This window comes from Thermobia domestica, chromosome 9 (assembly GCF_964235325.1).
Source record: "Thermobia domestica chromosome 9, izTheDome1.hap1.1, whole genome shotgun sequence".
NCBI lineage: Eukaryota > Metazoa > Arthropoda > Insecta > Zygentoma > Lepismatidae > Thermobia > Thermobia domestica.
Genome location: NC_137462.1, coordinates 129,608,030 through 129,626,423, shown reverse-complemented (window position 1 = coordinate 129,626,423; position 18,394 = coordinate 129,608,030). Strand labels below are relative to the sequence as shown.

General features: G+C 35.9%; 1 protein-coding gene across 1 annotated transcript in view; it reads right to left on the bottom strand.

Moving 5' to 3' along the window:
- Nucleotides 1-3,796, bottom strand: part of LOC145695018 (uncharacterized) — a 65,339-nt gene extending 61,543 nt beyond the window's left edge. The window contains exon 1 of the mRNA XM_081771846.1: nt 3,524-3,796. Within this exon, the coding sequence (XP_081627972.1) occupies nt 3,524-3,691 (168 nt within the window). The 5' untranslated portion in view covers nt 3,692-3,796. The remainder of the gene's footprint in view (nt 1-3,523) is intronic.
- Between the last annotated feature and the right edge of the window lie 14,598 nt (nt 3,797-18,394).

The following is an 18,394-nucleotide window of genomic DNA, read 5'->3' as shown; positions in this document are numbered from 1 at the left end:
ATTTAGGACATAAGCTTTCTTTTTCAAAATGTGCTCGAGTAAAAGATTTAGTTCATCCATGTAGGTGAGTTCTCTTCCTACACTTTGGGAGAAATATTATAATTTCTCTAAATAGGCCTATCACAAGTAACTATTGCAGTAATAAGTGAAGCATGATATGCTTTAATGTATAAAATAGGGCCTAGAAAGTTTACTACGGTGATTTGTACTTTATTATTATTATTATTATTATTATTATTATTATTATTATTATTATTATTATTATTATTATTATTATTATTATTATTATTATTATTATTATTACTATTATTATTATTATTATTATCCCTATATTTCTTTTATCAAGCTCATATTTAATAAGACTGAGATAAGTATTTAAATATAAGTTTCCTTGTTTGTATTTCTAATTTACTTTTAGAAGATATTAATTGCATTAAGTGAAATCATTATTGTAAGATTTCTATTATGCACTCGAACCTAATCCGAATAGTCTAAAGATGACAAATATAAAGATAACACAGACGAAATTTGATTAAATAATTTAGAAGATTGATGACTTATGGCATTCGCTATAGGCATCCATCCATATTGGGACAATTGAGGGAAAACTCCTCCTTGGCAACTTTTTACTTGAAACGAATGAGAGAAAATTACATCAGTAAATTATTTAATTTATAATATCCATTTTTCTCTAACACTTTCATTACTTTGGACTATCCTATCCCAAAATATGAAAAACAATAGGTTAATGTTTGAAACTATTTTTTTTTATTTGTATAGGCGCCTATCATGTATCATTGTATATTCGTATAACAAGATTTTTTTATTGCTCGTATTCCATAATAGACCATAAGTTTTTGGGTACGGTTATTCCACATTCAAGTGTTTATGTATGTATTCAGTCAAAGTTTGTCAGAGCTACTTCTGTGCCCTAGTGATATATTTGATTTCAAATAGAGGATTGTTGCCACTACCCTGTTACACAGAACTTTAAGATCTGTAAAATTGAGGGCCGCTGTGGCTCAATGGTAAAGCGCTCATATCCAGTGTTTGATGTTCCTGGTTCAATCCTAGCTGCGCCAAATGTACTTTGTGTGCGTGGTTTTCTTCGGTGTTCTCTCGTTTCTCTATACTTTCTGCATTCCACCATTTTGTTCATTCTCATCATCATCGTCTCATTAGTCTCCAAAGCATAATCGTAAGACGTAAAACCCAGAGATTTCTACACAATTGAGTATCTGCAAAAATCGATCCACACTCCTGCCTCTTGGAATCAACCATATGGACATCTATGGTATAAGGTAAACCGGAAGTATAGGACTACAGAAAAGGTTACGGAGCAATGACATTTTCCATTATAAGCTTCATATAGGGATACTGTGACTCTCTGATACTGCATACTGTACTTAGAATCATCGCACTCTTTTTATAAGTTAAGTACTTCTAAAAATTAGGTAAGTCAATTCACAAATAAAGTTTTCGTCACTGATTATACTGTCAGCCAGAATGTTCTCTGTCTTATACCACAAATCACAAATCCATCAATTATTTAATCAAATTTCGTCTGTGTTATCTTTCTCTTCGTCACTTTTAGAAAATTCCGATAAGGTTCGAGTGCATAATAAAGATCTTACAATAATGACTTCATTTAATTCAATTCGCATCTTCTAAAAGTAAACAAGAAATACAAACACGGAATCTCATACTTGTCTTAATTAGTTTTATTGGTCACTTAATGTGAGTTTGACAAGAGAAATATAATAATAATAATAATAATAATAATAATAATAATAATAATAATAATAATAATAATAATAATAATAATAATAATAAGTACGAACCATCGTAGTAAAATTTCTTGCTCCCCTTTTATACATTGCAGTATCTCATACTTCATTTATTACTCCAATAGTTATTACCAATTTATGAAATATGGATATATTATAATATTTCCCATTCCCAAAGTTGTAGGAAGAGAACTTGCCTACAAAGATAAACTATCTTTTTTATCTGAGCACATTTAAAAAAAACCTATGCCCCAAAACTGGATTATTTCTTATATATATTATTTTAGATAGAAAATAGTAATATAATATTATGGGATTTTTTATGTTTATGAAATACGAAGAAAACTAATCTGAGTAGGATTAGTAAAAAATTTCCGAAAACTCAGTCCAAAACTAAATTACAACTCGTGTTTTTTAATTTTTTTTAAAGACGGAATACTTTAGTCTTGTAGGATTGTAATGCTACCATTTTTATGAAATATGAACAAGATTTCTTGTGAAGAATTATCAAATAACTCAGTAATACATTGTTAATCTATTTATGTACAGTAGGATTTACAGTAGGAGTACATTCGTACAGTGGTAGCTATATATAGTGATGTTTATATACAGTATACACAGTAGATGAGTATTCAATATAATTAGAATATAGTATGATAACATGGTAACTGCTGATCGATATCTCGTTTAATATGTACAGGAGCCAGAAAATAATGATAGAATATAGTTTGTATATGTTTACAACAAGGAGATCATAAGAAATGGCACACATTATTACAGTAGGATTTAAGCCAATACTCGGGTTGTACTCACAGTACGCCTTTGAAGAGGTTTACTCAAGCACAGTAATAGTATAACACATGTATAAGCAAGTTAGTAATACATGCCAGGCACGTCCAGAGAATGAATTTCGAGTTCAATTGACTCGAGTCCAATAATTCTACGCAAGTCTGGGAGAGCACAAACTAGAGGAAAAATCCGAGAGGACTTGAATCCGAATAAGGTTTGTGAGGGCGAACATGAGCATGCGAGCCCCATTAACGGTAGCGAACCGAATACCTTAGCAAGCAAGGGCTTATTCAATGAGCGCGAGATCGATAGTGCGCTAGTCTCATAAAGAATGCGAACTCCGACTTTTAAAAAAATTACAAACCTGGGAGTTAAATTAAGCCATATTAAGATAATTAAATGTACCAAATGAAATTTCTAGTTTAATATTTCACGATTATATCCTTTAGGTTAAAGTAGAGAGTTGATTAATGGAAATAAAGGTCTGTGAAAGAATTGGTGAAATGAGAATATGGAAAAGGAACGGAAGATCAACGACAAAAACCATGGACACAGTGTTGTCCACCACAAACTCATATAGCTGGGATCAGATTAAGAACCCCTCATACCAGAGAGGGGTGACCACTAAATCACCGTGTTCCCTCTCATTGAGATTAGCAAACCTAATTTAAGATAGTCAGCCTGGGACAGTATGAAGGTGCCAGTGCTACTATTTCAATTTCACTTAAATAAGAATATTAATAGTACAATACTAATTTCCTTATAGTCTGTCAACTAATTAATTTCATGGGTTTTTGGAGCAGAAAGAACCTGTTAATGGCACAATAGACAGAAAGTATTTCTATAAAAATAGGCGAAGAGATAAAACTTGATACATATCAATAATGAAGACTCTGTTGAATTAAACCAGTAAATTAGGCAATGTCTTAATATAAGATAAAACTTACCTGATCCACACTAAAATTTTCTGCAAATGTTGTTGGACAAAGGCTGCTCCTGTTGGTGGTCCGATTAATCGATCGACGAATTCTTTGGGGGTTGAAAGGAAACATATTTTGTGATCCTATAATGGTGAGGCACAAGCAAAAAGTCCCAAGTCGTATGAGAAGCTCCATGTTTCCTCTTGTTGCCTTGCTAAGACGTGACTGACATGAGACGATGAGAACCAGGGGTCGTGATCCCTTTTGATATCTTTCTATAAGAGGTTATTCTCTTCATCACGCTTGGTTTTTAATGGCCACGTACACAAGAGGCTCTTTATCTGGTTCATTCTATTTTACGCTCTACTCCTTCCCGTGCCTTACAATCTCACTCTCGGTGGAACAAACATTGTTACACGATATAAGGCGCGTTTAGTTCAGAGTAGTAGTTTTTACCGATATACATTGTAACTGAAGGAAGTCATATTACTAGATGCTAAAATAATAAGTACATATCAAAACATGAATTTTAATGTATAACGTTGTAAGAAGCGTTATTTAAGCTCTCTTTACTGATCTAATGGCAAGGGCGTTAGCCTTTGGTGTGCGAGGTTTCTGGTTCTATTCCCGTTCGGAGAACTTTAAAATTTGCCCACATTACGGTGGTTCGTCTTCTATTCTACAGTTACATCTACTGTCATATGGTTTCGGTATTGAAAGTGACACTGAACTCCAATCCAAGCAACTAACAAGAATTCTTATTCAAATGTCTGAAGATGATAGATATAGATCAAACGATAGATTTGATTGAAATTTTAACAAAAACATATAGGCGTATGTAGATGTTCATATGTTATTGTCGAGAAAATCGAAATATATATATATATATATATATATATATATATATATATATATATATATTCGCTAAGTGATAGGTTGTTACTTACTAAACCTGACTGATAGTCTTTATTTTGCTGGAGCAGATTCATACTTTTTAATTAATATCTTCTGTAGTTTTTATTCTTCTAACGGCGCCACATAACGTCTGCTTAACAATGACAGAACTGCACTTAAGTGTGATGCACATACTTATTGTAAGCCTCTCGTTTTGGTATGAATTCCCGGTGGGGACACTCGGTCGAAAAAGTGTAAAAGCCTTATCAATTGAGTTGAATTTAATTTAACGTCCTTTTCAGCAGCTAGGCTATATGAGACGTGTAAAAGCTTTTTCAGGCCAGCCATCCTAAGTGAGGTTTTCCTGGGTTTTCCATATTCCACCAGACAAATGCCGGGATGGTACCTAACATACAGATCACAGACTGCTTTATTCCTTTCCCAATCCTTTCTTCCTTCCCTTTTATCGATAATGTGATCGTCGAGGGACGTCATCCCTCATATGTGACAAGCTAACATGGTTGGTTATAGATGCAGAAGACCAGAAATCTAATTCGAAATTCTAATCCTAATCATTTTCTATTAAAGTTAGTTTCCTAATAGGTAGTGTTGCTCACGAGATGGAAAATGTTTTGTCTGGTCTCGAGAACGAGACGAGAGGTACATCTTCAAATTCTAGACGAGAAGAAAAAGTGACTATTCAAGTCTCGTTTTAGAGATGAGAATCTAGACGATATGAGAAATTTCTCGAAATCTTATGAGCAACACTAGTTCACTCAAGTCTTAGTCTATCAAACAAAGTTTTAGTGTTACATGAGTCATACTATAGAAACTATTAAGTGATAAAGTAACTGTATGAACATAATGGAAGAACATTTTTTTCCAATTTTTAAATATACTCAAGTCATTACATAATGTATTCCAATAATAAGTATATTCTAAATGTTGTTATAGAACAGCCTTGTGAAGATTCTCATAACTTCTAGATGAAATTAAGAAAAATATCAGGGCAAAATGTTGTATCTAAATTTACTAAATGTGACGAGACCAGAAATCTTTCCTAGAATCCATGAGAAGATAGTTTTACCAAAATATATATATATATATATATATATATATATATATATATATATATATATATATATATATATAATTTCTCGTTTCGTCTCGTCTCATCTCGTGGGTAACACTTCCAATGGGCTTCTTTGGTTTCCTCTCTTACCTCCAATTGTTTCCTCCACTAGTTTTTTTCTTTGCTCTACTCTCAAAATAGCCAATTCTTTCTTGTTCTCCATATCCACATTTCAAAGCGTTATTCGGTTATCTCTGGTGCGTGAAGTTCCTAGTTCAATCCCGGACAAGTAAGTTTGTGCTTGGCAACATCGGGTGTTTTCTCGAGGTGCTCCCGTTTCCTTCCACAATCTCATTACATCAAGATTCTTCCATCTTCATTCACTTGTCTGAATCATCCGTCTCCTTTAGCCCGAAGTTCATAACTCTAAAACGTTAAACCGGGTTCGATCCCAGCCCCCGCCAAGTGAACTTTGTGGTGGACAAACACCGTGTGCGTGGGTTTTCTCGGGGTTCTCCCGTTTCCTCCCACTTTCGTCATTCCACCATTTCATTCATCACTCATCATCACCGTCTCCTTTAGCCTAACCGGCATAACCGTGGGACGTAAAACTCAAAGATTTCATTTCTAAAACGTTAAACTAAAAGATTTGATTTGATTTCATTTAGAAGGTTATTTTGTGTCTTTTTCGTAGTAATGATGTTTTTTCTATGTTTTACTATAAGTACTGAATCTTTCATCTAGTTTTTATTCAGTGACAAATAAATACACATTTCTCCGAAAACCAAATGTCATCCGTAAAGTACGTTACACACGGTGTAGTTAGCCCATGTAACTCCCTTTAGGCCTCCCTCTTGGGGGATTCCCCTTATAAGCATAATGCTGTTTATTATGTCCCTTGAAGGTTACAAAAGGTTTCATGCTTCTACCTGCCTTGGTTTCTTCACGAGGCGGGCCTAAGTGTTGTGTGGGGAACGTACTTCGACCGTACTTTACGGATGGCCGCCATGTTGGATAGGGACAAGCTAGCGACATGTAATTTCCAAAACTGGCCTCGACACGTGATTACCTTTCAAATGAGTTACCACACGATGGGGGTTGCTATTTAAAATTTTGTAGTTACCCCCCGTAACCCTCTTAAGCCCATCTCATGTGGGATTCTCCTTATCAGCATAATCTTGTTTTTTTTTTTTTTTTTTTTTTTTAATGTCACTTGAAGGTTATAAAAGGTTTCATGTTTCTATTTGTCTTCGTTTCTTCAGGAGACGGGCCTTAGTGTTATTCGTGGAACGCACTATATATATGTACAAAGAACTTTATCTTCAATTCCACAATTAGATCATTGTTACTACAACCACAATGGCATAATGGTTTAGTATTATTTACTAAAAAAAATGATGATTTTCTTGTAAAAATCCGTAATACATTTGAAAATTTAAATTACGAGTGTGTGAAATATATTCTTCGAAACTATTGAACTTCGAACTTTTTTCATGAATATAGAAATGATGCCTACACTTTGTGTTCATTTCCGGTGTCATACATCTTCACTAATAATATTATCTAAATAACTTATCGGAAAGTAACCCCTCATCTACTTTTTGCCTTCATTTACGTAGTTTTGTTTTAGTGCTGTTAAAATTCGAATAACAAGAAAAATTGTAATATTCAAAAATACGTTTTTCGAACGCTCGAACAAAGTAGTTATACAAATAAATGAATATATGATTCAGTGTTTGATTAGTGAATAATTGTTCAAATAGATTTTCAGGAAACACAACACAAGGTAATACTTAACGCAACTTCAAGGTTTGCATATATGTCCTCCCATCAAATAAATAAATAAATAAAAAACAATCAAAATTACATTTTAGATTACTATAAACCCAAACAATAATTCCTGCATATTTATGATTCGTGTAAAGTTATCTTCAATTAAATTATGACCTTAATTAGAAAATAAGAATTAACTGTACCACCAAATCATGGATCCAGTACGTTTTCCAAAACATCCCAACTAGTTTACTTGATTACTGCAAAGAAGAAAATGAATTGTAGTCTTACAGTCAAACAAAGAATTGGAAGTCGCAGAAAGATTTACATGTAATATAAAATATTAATAAAATTATCTGGTAAGATATTAATAACCTCATCATTTAATTTCTTATACCTAAAATGACGTTTGATAACAGCTTTATATTCCATGTATCTTTATTATTAGTACACACTGCATTTGCAATATAGCTAATCAACCGTTTCATAATTTACTTTCTTATACCTCAAATTAAGATTTGATAACAGGTTTGTTCCTTACATTTTGATACAAATAGCAACTAGAGACAGAGCAATTAGACCACTATATTTGGAGGCCAAGCTCGACAAGGGACAGGCTTGGTTTGTGTGTGGTGTTTTGTTTCTCGGAAACCACTGACTGAATTCAGTAACGGAATGGTTCACGATCTTTCACCCGGACAGGCCCATAACCCAGAGTGACCTGATGTGACCCGGATAGACAGACCCATGATCCAGAGTGACTCGGATATGAAACGTCGTCATACATGAGGAATATGTATGAGACTAGTAATGCAATTCTTAAAAAAAAGCATTATTCTCTTCTCTCATTGTCTTTTCACAAAATATAACTTTTCTTTCTCGCTTCTTGCTTGCGTCTGTTTGTGTGTCAGGCATTGCACTGAAAGATAACTACAAGGTTAATCACAGTACAAATACGTCAGAATATTGAAAAAAGATAAACTACATGTTTTTCTTATGAGGGATCATCAAAGTTTAATCGACCTGTAAAACTTGTCCTTTAGGATATAAGATACGGTACCTCTGAGTTCAAATAGTGTCTTGTTAATTCTTTTTGTATAGGTTATGTCCAAAAGCCACATATGGGAAAACTCAATTCAAAACATAATGTTTTGATTGAAGAATGTCACATCGAGAAGAAAAGAAATGGTTGTTCGAGCTTGAGTAGTGAAAATCATTAATCAACTAAAAAATTCTGCAGTAATACTGCACAGATGATGTTTTCCTGCTTTTGGATCGTTAGGTATCTTCGGGTCACAGGGTGTGTCATAGTCGCAGGATCAGACTGGACCCCAGAAGCGAGACCCAGACCCAGATAGCCCAGTCAAAAATCGTGATCCAAGCGATCCAACTGACCCATAACTCACTATTACTTTCCGAATCGGAACAAAGTTTGGTGGGCAAGTAGTCCATCGTCCAAAGAACTAATATTGCTATATTCGGTAGCAGAGGTCGATCAGGGACAGGCTCGGCTCGGCAACAGAATGTATGTTTCGGCTTTGTAAGTTCGGTTCACCTCAGGCTGTTTTAACGTAAGAATTCTTCTATGTAATATTCTTAATTAATGCAGTCTTCTTCAGTTTCTTCTTTTACCTTCTATTAAACCGTAGTAAGACAGTCTTCACAGATTGTAACCTAACCACTTTTTTTTCTCATTCTTGTAGCAACGACCAGTATTGGTTTATTTTTCCTTTGTTCCATTGAACTTTCTACATTCTTCTCAATACACAAATTTTGAACGCTTACAATTATTTTCGGTTGTTTTTTCGTGCATTTCTGATCCTTACGGCACAAAAAATACTTAGATGTCCTGCATAGCTCTTTAATGATCCTTGTAATATATTTTTTTTCTTTTTAAAAGATTCTTTCGCATTTCCTGTTCATGCTTTTATATATGTTCAAATTCCAAATCTTCACTAATATTGATATTTGTCGTAAATTTGGTCTCCTCTTCTAGCTTCTGACCTCCAATTTTTACATTTGACATAGTTCCGCTAGCTTTTATCATCGTTGCTTTGTTCTGTTAAAATGTTTGAGTTAAAATGTAATTTTCTGTCAAATGAGTGTCGCTGGTTAAAACCATTTAATATTAGGTCTGTGTTCTTGTCTTTGACTTATCTATCAAGTGAACTTGTCGACGTTCGTGATCAACTGCTTAGAACCATTCAATATCAGATCTCTAGTATTATCTTTGATTTCTCCATGAGGTGAACGTCACCGTTGTTCATGAGCAACTGGTAAGGATCATTCAACAACTGGTAAGGATCATTCAATATTAGCAATCTCTTGCTGTCTTTGATCTTTCTGATTGTGTATATTCTAGAGTGAAATAAATAATAATAGTGACAGGGCATTCCTTTGCTAAAAGTTGTAATGAAATACTAAAGTATCAAACTAATGTTTTACTGCTGATTTCAGTAATTCAGGCTTTCACTAATATTGGAAATTCCAAAGCTCTTCAAGATACATATAAAAGAATCAGAGGCGTACCCACGTGGCAGGTCCATCAGGTTCGGATTCCCCCCCAAAAAAAAAATTTCTAACTCTACGTACATTTGTACACTTCCTTAATAAGACTATGGTTACTTAGCAGAGAAGTGATTGATGTAGCATAAAGATTTCACACTTTGTACACTTCATGCTTATTTCTTCTTTTCTTATAAAAGCAATTTAGTTTTATCACTTTTCTTAGAATATAGATGATAGAATTTAACAATTACTGTACTTACGGTTTTTGGGTGTAGAATAACACCGGTTCAATACTCCATAAAAGTAATGTATTATAGTACTGAACCACTTAAAATTTGGAACCCTCCCAACAAAAAATTGTAGGGTGCGCTTGTATTTTAACTGAGTCATACCTATTATAAAAAAATCTCAGTGTCACATGTGCATGTCCCTGATAACCTCTCATGTCCTTCAGGTTGGGAACCAGTGTTCTGAGGTCTCGAAAAGCAACAAGTCATTTTAAAGAAAAGTATGTCAATCGATGCATAAAATAAATTGATAAATACGTATCATGTAAAATTTCCAATCTCTTCTTGTTAGAATACGACTTTAAATATTTTATTTAGACTATTATACTGAAATAAGGGCATCATTACTGTACAATTCTAGAGGCTATGATGAAACGACTACATTAGTGTCTCTACAAAATGTGAATAAACTGTAGTCAAGGCCAAACAGTGTCAGTTTGTATTGTGGAAGTAGTTCTCGGAAGATGTCGTAATGGTCGTTAGGTTAATTTCCTTCATCAGCGCTGAAGACGCATCATCACTCACTTGAGAGTGTCAGAGAATCTCTCAATGACGTTGTTCTCGTGATTTAAAGAGAGAGAGCATCATGCTGTGGACTTGTAGAGAAGTGGATTCGTTGTCACCAGCATAGAGACTCACAATTTACTGATGAATTTAAAACTTGTATACGTTACATTTAGGAAAGATAAGGGAATGCGAGCTTGGCAGACAGTATGCCTCAAAAACGATGTTTAAAAATACGACGAACATATTATTTTAGAGATAAGTTTTAGGCTTCCAAACCTTTCTATACATAAGTATAGGATATTTGTCTATTGGTAAATATCAAAACAGAAATGATAAGAGGTGCCAAAAAAAATAGATTTTTGGAATCTATTCAGTGTCCCAAGAATGTATTTAATCTCTACCTTTGACCACCTATTCTAACCAGAATAAGTAGCAATCAACCACTTTCAGTTTCAATTTAATTACTATGGGGAGAAACGATAACATATAGCAACAAATGGCTTTTGATATGGCGTCCCAAAAGAAAGTATAATCTCTACCTGTATACCCGTATTCAAACCGCGGTGGCAAAGTGTTGACTCTGGTGTGTGCGGTCTCTGGTTCGATCTCACCTTGCGTCAAATGGGCTTTGTGGTAGACAAACATCGTGTACGTAGATTTCCTCGGGGTTCTTCCCTTTTCTTCATTTCACTTCTTCATTCATGGACAAGAGCTAGCACATGAAAAATCGCGTCATAAGGAAAGTGATATTGACATCGACCATGAAAGTATTGATTACTTCATTTGTGAAAATTTAAGCAGTGAGCTTACTGCAAGGTGACCAGACGTCCCGTTTTAGCCGGGACAGTCCCTTATTTTCAACCGTTGTCCCGTTTTTTTCTGATTCTCAAACGGGACGCCTAAATGTCCCGTTTTTAAGCAAACATGACCCAGATGTCCCGTAATTATTATTCAAAATATAAATGGTCAATGCTAATTCTACACTCTTCCGTACCAACACTCATTGGGAAGGTTCAGCCGTGTCTAGAACTTCTGAATATTCAAATAAGAATTGAGTGTTCTGTGGTTCAAGTGGGAATTGAGTGGGAATTCTAAGTGTTGAAGTAGTTAAAAGTATTGTTGGATAGTGATTAAGTTAGAAACGTTGTGCTATCATTCTTACTTGTGTATTTTGTAAATTGAAAACACTGCTGACAAGTGAGTCCCAAAATGCAATGTGAAAGTCCCCCCCCCCCCCTTATCGCCGATTCGTATGCGTCCCGTTTTTGAAAGTAAAAGTTCTGGTCACCTTGGCTTACTGTGATGAAATACTTAATTTAAAATATCTTTTGGCTTTAATTTCCTACCCATTATTGTTACTGTAGTCTTAGTTTTATTATTATTGTAGAAGTTTAAAAATATGTTGCTTGTACCAACGGTTGTAACAGTAGTCACTTTTGTGTAAAATTTAGTAGGGAGAGAAATATTATTGTGGTGAAGCACTGTTTTATTTTGCTTTTTCTTAATTTTCTACTCAGTTCTCATACTCTTAAACTGGAAGTACTAATATAGCTCATCGTGTCAGCTAATATTGTAAGAATTGTTAATGTAATACTATTAATATAACAAATAATTTGTATTTGACGACTACAACATAACATCTGCTTGCATATTCACAACCACTCCTCGGTTTGATATTTATAGTAATCTGTCCGGTACTGGGAACAGTTTTTTGACCAACGCCATTTTGAGCATTTCAGAAAATCGAAAAATTTAATGTTGAAATCTTATAATAAAAATGTTCTTGTTATACTGTATCATTATCAATGCTGTGATTATTGTCAGCGTGTTTTCCTGTATCGATTTGTAAGTTTTTAAGCAAATAGAGAAAATGTTTAGGTGTCCGGTACTGGGGCAAGCTTCCTAAAGTTCACTTTTTGCCGGTTACAGAGCGGTCCCCAGTATATTCAAAACGTAGGAACCAGGGGCGGATCTAGGACCGACTCCCGGGGGGAGTTTCATACTGCTACTTACTTGTTAGAGCTACTTTTAAGAGCTTCAAATTCTGGGATGGGTTTTATTTATACATATAAAATAGGAAAGATTGCTTTTCTTCGGGGGAGAAGGCGATCGCCCCGACCTCCCCCCCCCCCCACCTGGATCCGCCACTGGTAGGATCAAGTGTGTTACATACTGTACTTTTCAACTCCATGAGTTGTATTCTTTCACTCACGGCGGTGTCATATGCCTTCAAGCTTTCAGAAGGTGCTGCCATCCGCGCTTCTTTTTATAACTACTTGGTGACCACATGAATTGCCTTTATTCGAAGAGTATTGCCGGTATGTTGACGTAAATATAACATAGGTAAGAAGCACATTTTGTTTCAAACACTTTCTTGATACGTTATTTTAATAAAATCATCTGTTATAAACAATTACAGCAGGGCCAACAAAAGATGGTCTCTGACGTTTCTGACCACATCCGAAGGAAAAATGCAGCCCCTACTTTGGTACTAGAGTTACCAACCACTGTCACTTTGTCTTACACCATTAATTAAATTGGCATTATAAATGCACTGAAAAAAGCCATGACACGTGAGTAGTGGCAATGCTACTGCAAGCTGTCAGAGACCTTTTCTTGCTGGCTCGTGGTTTTAAGTTGTTGAGATGAAAACCGTGGGTGTATTAGGAAGGACTACAGATTTCTTTCTTTCTTTTTTTTAATTCGTAGTGACATTTGACAACACTGTGTTTAAATGAGTACTATAAACTAATGTAAGTAATGGAGTTGCCAATCATTTCTAGCAAAATATTTTGACATTTGGTTGCGGAAATAGTCTTGTATATAAACAATTGAACGTATACATACATGCATAAGTGTTGATATGCCTTAATAGTTGAATTTGGTTTGGGGCAGTAGGAGAGAGTTCGAGGTAGGGTGGCCAGATGTCCTGCTTTTAACCAGAGTGTTCGACTTTTGGAGATCCTGTCCCGTGTCCGGCTTAGTAGTCGAGCCGGACGCCCATTTGTCCTGCTCTTCAGTTCTCATTATAAATGTTTAACTTTCCATTATTCTGATGGCTCGATGGCTCCAGTTTCAGACATTTCAGAATTTGCAAATTATTACCAGTACATTTCTGAGAGTTGCAAAGTAAGAAAAGTTTAGAGTTCCAAAATTTGATAGGAAAATCATTACATTGTCAACCCTGGCCAGGCCATATCTAATATAAATAAGATAAAGAGTTTGTTTGTGTGTCTGTTTGTGTTCTGCACGGGGACCAGACGAGTGGACCGAAAGCTATCAAATATTGGTCACGGGTACCTTTGTCCAGGCCCCAGACCAAGACGAAGAGTTTCTTTTTTTCAAAATTCGAACCAGAGGGGTCTCGGAGGTGGGGGAGGTTACCGAGACATGTAAAAGTAGTAGAAAATGACCGATATTAGTGTCGAATTCATAGTTTTCGCGGTCGCTGAGATCAATGATGAAACTCCCATCGCATTAACTTCCAAATTCACTCCATACGGCTGTGGGCCGAGGATCACAACCTAACAGCACAAAATGTGCTAGGCATATACCATTTAGGTGTCCCAGCTACTTTTTAGGTACTCGACACTTGGCACATATGATATTCATATGCTAAGTATGTACTTCAGCTACCTACAGTTTTAGGTACTTATTACACCTAATTGATATTTGCAACTATGTACCACAAATTTAGCATTTATATACTTGGCTCGCACTCTAACAGTCAGTTGTTTTTATGTCGTCACTTGGGACATTTATATCTGCCATGTTCTAGGTACGTCCTTTAGGTACATATTGTTTCGGATACCCTAACAGCACAAGATGTGGTAGGCATTCGTCATTTAGGTGTTGTAAATTCATCTCCCACATTTGATGCATTTGTTGCTTCTTTTTCTAAGCGATTGTGTATTAGAAGCAATAAACGCAACAACTTTATTAGATGGAAACTGTCGCCGATCATTTGAAAGTGAATATGGAAGATCCATGAAATAAAGTAAATAGACACTCGTTAATTTGTTATAAAATTACATGGCGAGCAGATTTTATCTGATCCCAAACGGTTATAGTCTAATATATGTGGTTAAAGGAGCATTCTGATTAGCCAAATGCAAAAGATCTCAAGAATTTATCTCTCTACAAGCGACGTTCTCTTCATTCCCTCTGGTGCCAAGTCGGAAGGGCACGCGGCTAGTAATCCAAAGGTTGGTGGTTTGCGTTCACCCTAGGGTAGCCCTACATATTTTATTTTACTTCTTTAAAGCGTTTTTTAGACTCACCTTAATGTAAACACATTACGCATATTGGCGATTTAACATATTTTGGGGGATTAATTTTGTTGTTCATTGACGCTTACGGCATGGGGAACATATCAAGAACATACTAGGCACGTTTTCCAGTTACATGTCAGGCATGTGCCTAGGGGCGGACATAGACTGACTATCGCTTGCCATCCATGTGATTTCTTTCTCAGAAGTATATAAGGCACATACTGGACACATTCCCATGTACTTGAGGGAACATGATAGGCATATGCCTGCTATGTAAGTGTGCTGTTAGAACAGGAGGGGAAACCAAGACATGTAAAAATAATCCAAAATGACCGATATTAGTGTCCAATATACAGTTCTCGCGGTCGCTGAGATGAATGGTGATATATCACAGGTATTCACTTCCAAGTACAGCCCCCCAATGCAAAGAATGAGTATTTCAGCTAGTCAATTATAAATATCAGTCTACTTCATAAGCCTTGAATTGTTTTAAAGGTATTTAAAACTTTTCGAACCTGTGAAAACAGCAAGCGAAAAAGTTTTGAGAATTTGAAGAAAGTCTGCTCATATATTCTTTCCATACAAAGTTGTAGTCCCTAATGCTTACTGCAAACGTGTATTTTCATCAATAAATGCTGCTTGGACAAAAGAACGCCACCGACTTAATATCTCCACAGTTAATATCTAATAAGTCCGAACTTCGTTTCAACTTTGAAGGAAAAAGTGAGAATGGAATGTGCAGTGACGTATTTACAGAATTCTTGCAGAGCAAGCGTCTATTTAAAGCCACTCGAGGAGCAGAGAAATATCAATGAGATAAGAATTTTAACATGTAAATGTATCTTTCCCAGCTTGCGTGAGCCAAAGATGCCTAAACACAATTAATGAATTTAATTGTCATATGTGGGGAAAAGGTTTACAAATTCATAAAGTCCGACTTTCTAAGTCAATGTGTCAGCCTTTTCAATCATTGCCTTCTGACCACCCTAGTTCGAGGGGAAAGATGTATCTGGAGCAGTGGCGGCGTAAGGGTGGGGTGGGCGGCGTCACCGCCCCGGCCCCCAAATTCAAACGGGTCCCCGTCGTTAGGAGTATAAATTATGACTGTGCACGAAAGGACTTCATTTTCCTTCACTGGCCCCGGGCCCTAGTTCGCCGTACGCTGCCACTGATCTGGAGTGTACGTTTTGTATGAAATAGTTCGTGTAGGGTGAGTTTAGTTGGAAGACGTATTGTATACGTATATTCGTTTGCTCCTACAGAGGCCACGCATTCCTATGTATGGGTTCACTTGTTTTGTGTATGAGTCGTAACAGGTTACAAAAATGCTACCTCAAAGGATAAAAGAAACTTCAAAAAGAAGAGAGAGGTGCAGCTAATATTTATGTTCCTATAGAGGAAGATTTCTGCATTGTTTGGTGGCTGGCTTATCTCATTATACGCCGGAATTCAAAATATTGATACAATTCAGAGATGGAGTGCATCCCAGAAAGCTCATATTACAGTTTGCAGGCCTCGTATTGCGAAAGAGTACTGTACTTTTATGGGAGGCGTTGACAAGATTTATTTCCTTGTGTCTTTTTGACAGAATTTGAGTCAAATCTAGGAAGTGGACATTCAAGGTCATTTTTCACTTAGTAGCTTTGGTTGTATGTAATTCCTGTCTACAAATCAGCGCGACATGCAACTATTATGAGGTAATAGGGCGAAAATGATAGATCTTCTTACGTTCAGAAATAGTATTGCTGAAGCAGCGCTTACTTTGATGGAGAACACAGAACATCAGACAATCACCAAAAAAGAGGACGACCAAGATCTGATGAATTTGAATTCGAGGAAGATGGAGATGATACCAGTTCTTCAGTGCCTGTGTTACCCAAAGTCAGACCAGCGGTGCTGTTCAGCCGGTTCGCACCGGGTCGCTAGAACCGGTTGTTAAAATGTTTCGAGTTCACAGAACCGTTTGTTATACCAAATCATTAACTCACGCACACAGTAGAAAGCCATTTAGTTTCAATTTATCACGCTGCTGGAGGGGAGAGCTTGTTAAATATAAATTTTTCACAGACAAAAGCAATTGGCCTATTTAAAGAATCTTGCTTTGCTCTGTACATACCACAAGATTAATGCCGGGGTGGGGGAACGGTAAATTTTATTTTAAGTGTCATTGTTTTTAGAAATTCTTATAACTATAGGGTTAAACATAAGCGTTTGTTCCTTAATTTCAAATGCTCAGAATGAGAATCAAGAATGAGAACTGGGATTATATGGGTGAAGTGGTTTATTTATATTTGAAATATATACATATTATTATCAACAATTGTCGATTCATTGCTGGATGAAGGTCTACAACGTTATTGTATATCTATGGCATATGTTATTTCCATTTTCGTATCTTGATTGGGCAACGGTGCGTAAAAGTACACAATCTGTTTAGTAGAAGAAAAATAAGAAAAGAGATATGTTGTTGATTCTAAATATAAAGAAATAAGATTTAATCGTAGTAGCTGAAAATCTATGTTGGTTTTAAATGTATAAACTGTACTCTTAGTTACAGTAATAGCAAATAGCTGTTTAAAGGTTGCTATGACGACCGAAAAAGAAGATTATTATTAATGAAGTTGTGGAAGAATAAAAAAAAAAGGGTAATAGAGATATAAGTGACGTGTCTGATTTAAAGTAATTTGATCGTGTTGACTAATTATACGAACTGTGGGCTAAATGTAACGTGAAAAAAAAATAATAAGTTAATAATCGTTACATTTTAGATGGTGGTTCCAATATACGTTACAAAGTCTTTCCAATACTTTTTTGACAATTATCTATCTTGGACAATTCATTTCCAACATATTCGTAGTGCTACATAATTTCGTCACACCACCTTGCATTAGGATGCTGTGTAGGTCGCTATTTGTCACTTGTGGTATCCAGTAAAAAATGGTTTTGTCTACCTTGTATGGTTTGTTTCCTAAGAGAACTACTTCTCTCTCTCTCTCTCTCTCTCTCTCTCTCTCTCTCTATATATATATATATATATATATATATATATATATGTGTGTGTGTGTGTGTGTGTGTGTGCTTGTGAGGAAGGATCAGAAACTAAGGTTACAAGACCAATATTTCTGTGCAGACTTTCAGCAACTGTGCAGACTCTCAGCCACGCGCCACGTACGGTACTAGTTGTAGTTAAGTATAAATTGCTACTCGTTTGGAAAACTGGTCTCGCGAAGAAGTCCGGTCGGTTATTCGATTTCTGTGGGCAAAACCTGTAACTGCAGCTGAAATTCACCGGCAGCTGGTAGAGGTTTACGGAAGGACTGTAATGTCTTGTCAGCATGTCGCAGAATTGTATCGAAAGTTAGCGGTTGGTAGAGAAAACGTCACCGACCCGCGACGAGGAGCGCAGCGGCCGAGCGTGAAGGAGCTGATTCAGGAAATTAAAAGATCACATTACGGCATATGATGACCGAATTGGGAATGTCGTTCGGAAGCGTTCGTCACAGTCTGCACGATATTCTGCAGTACCGGAAAGTTTGTTCCCGATAGGTTCCACACAATCTGCCCAACCAACATATGGAGAAGTGCA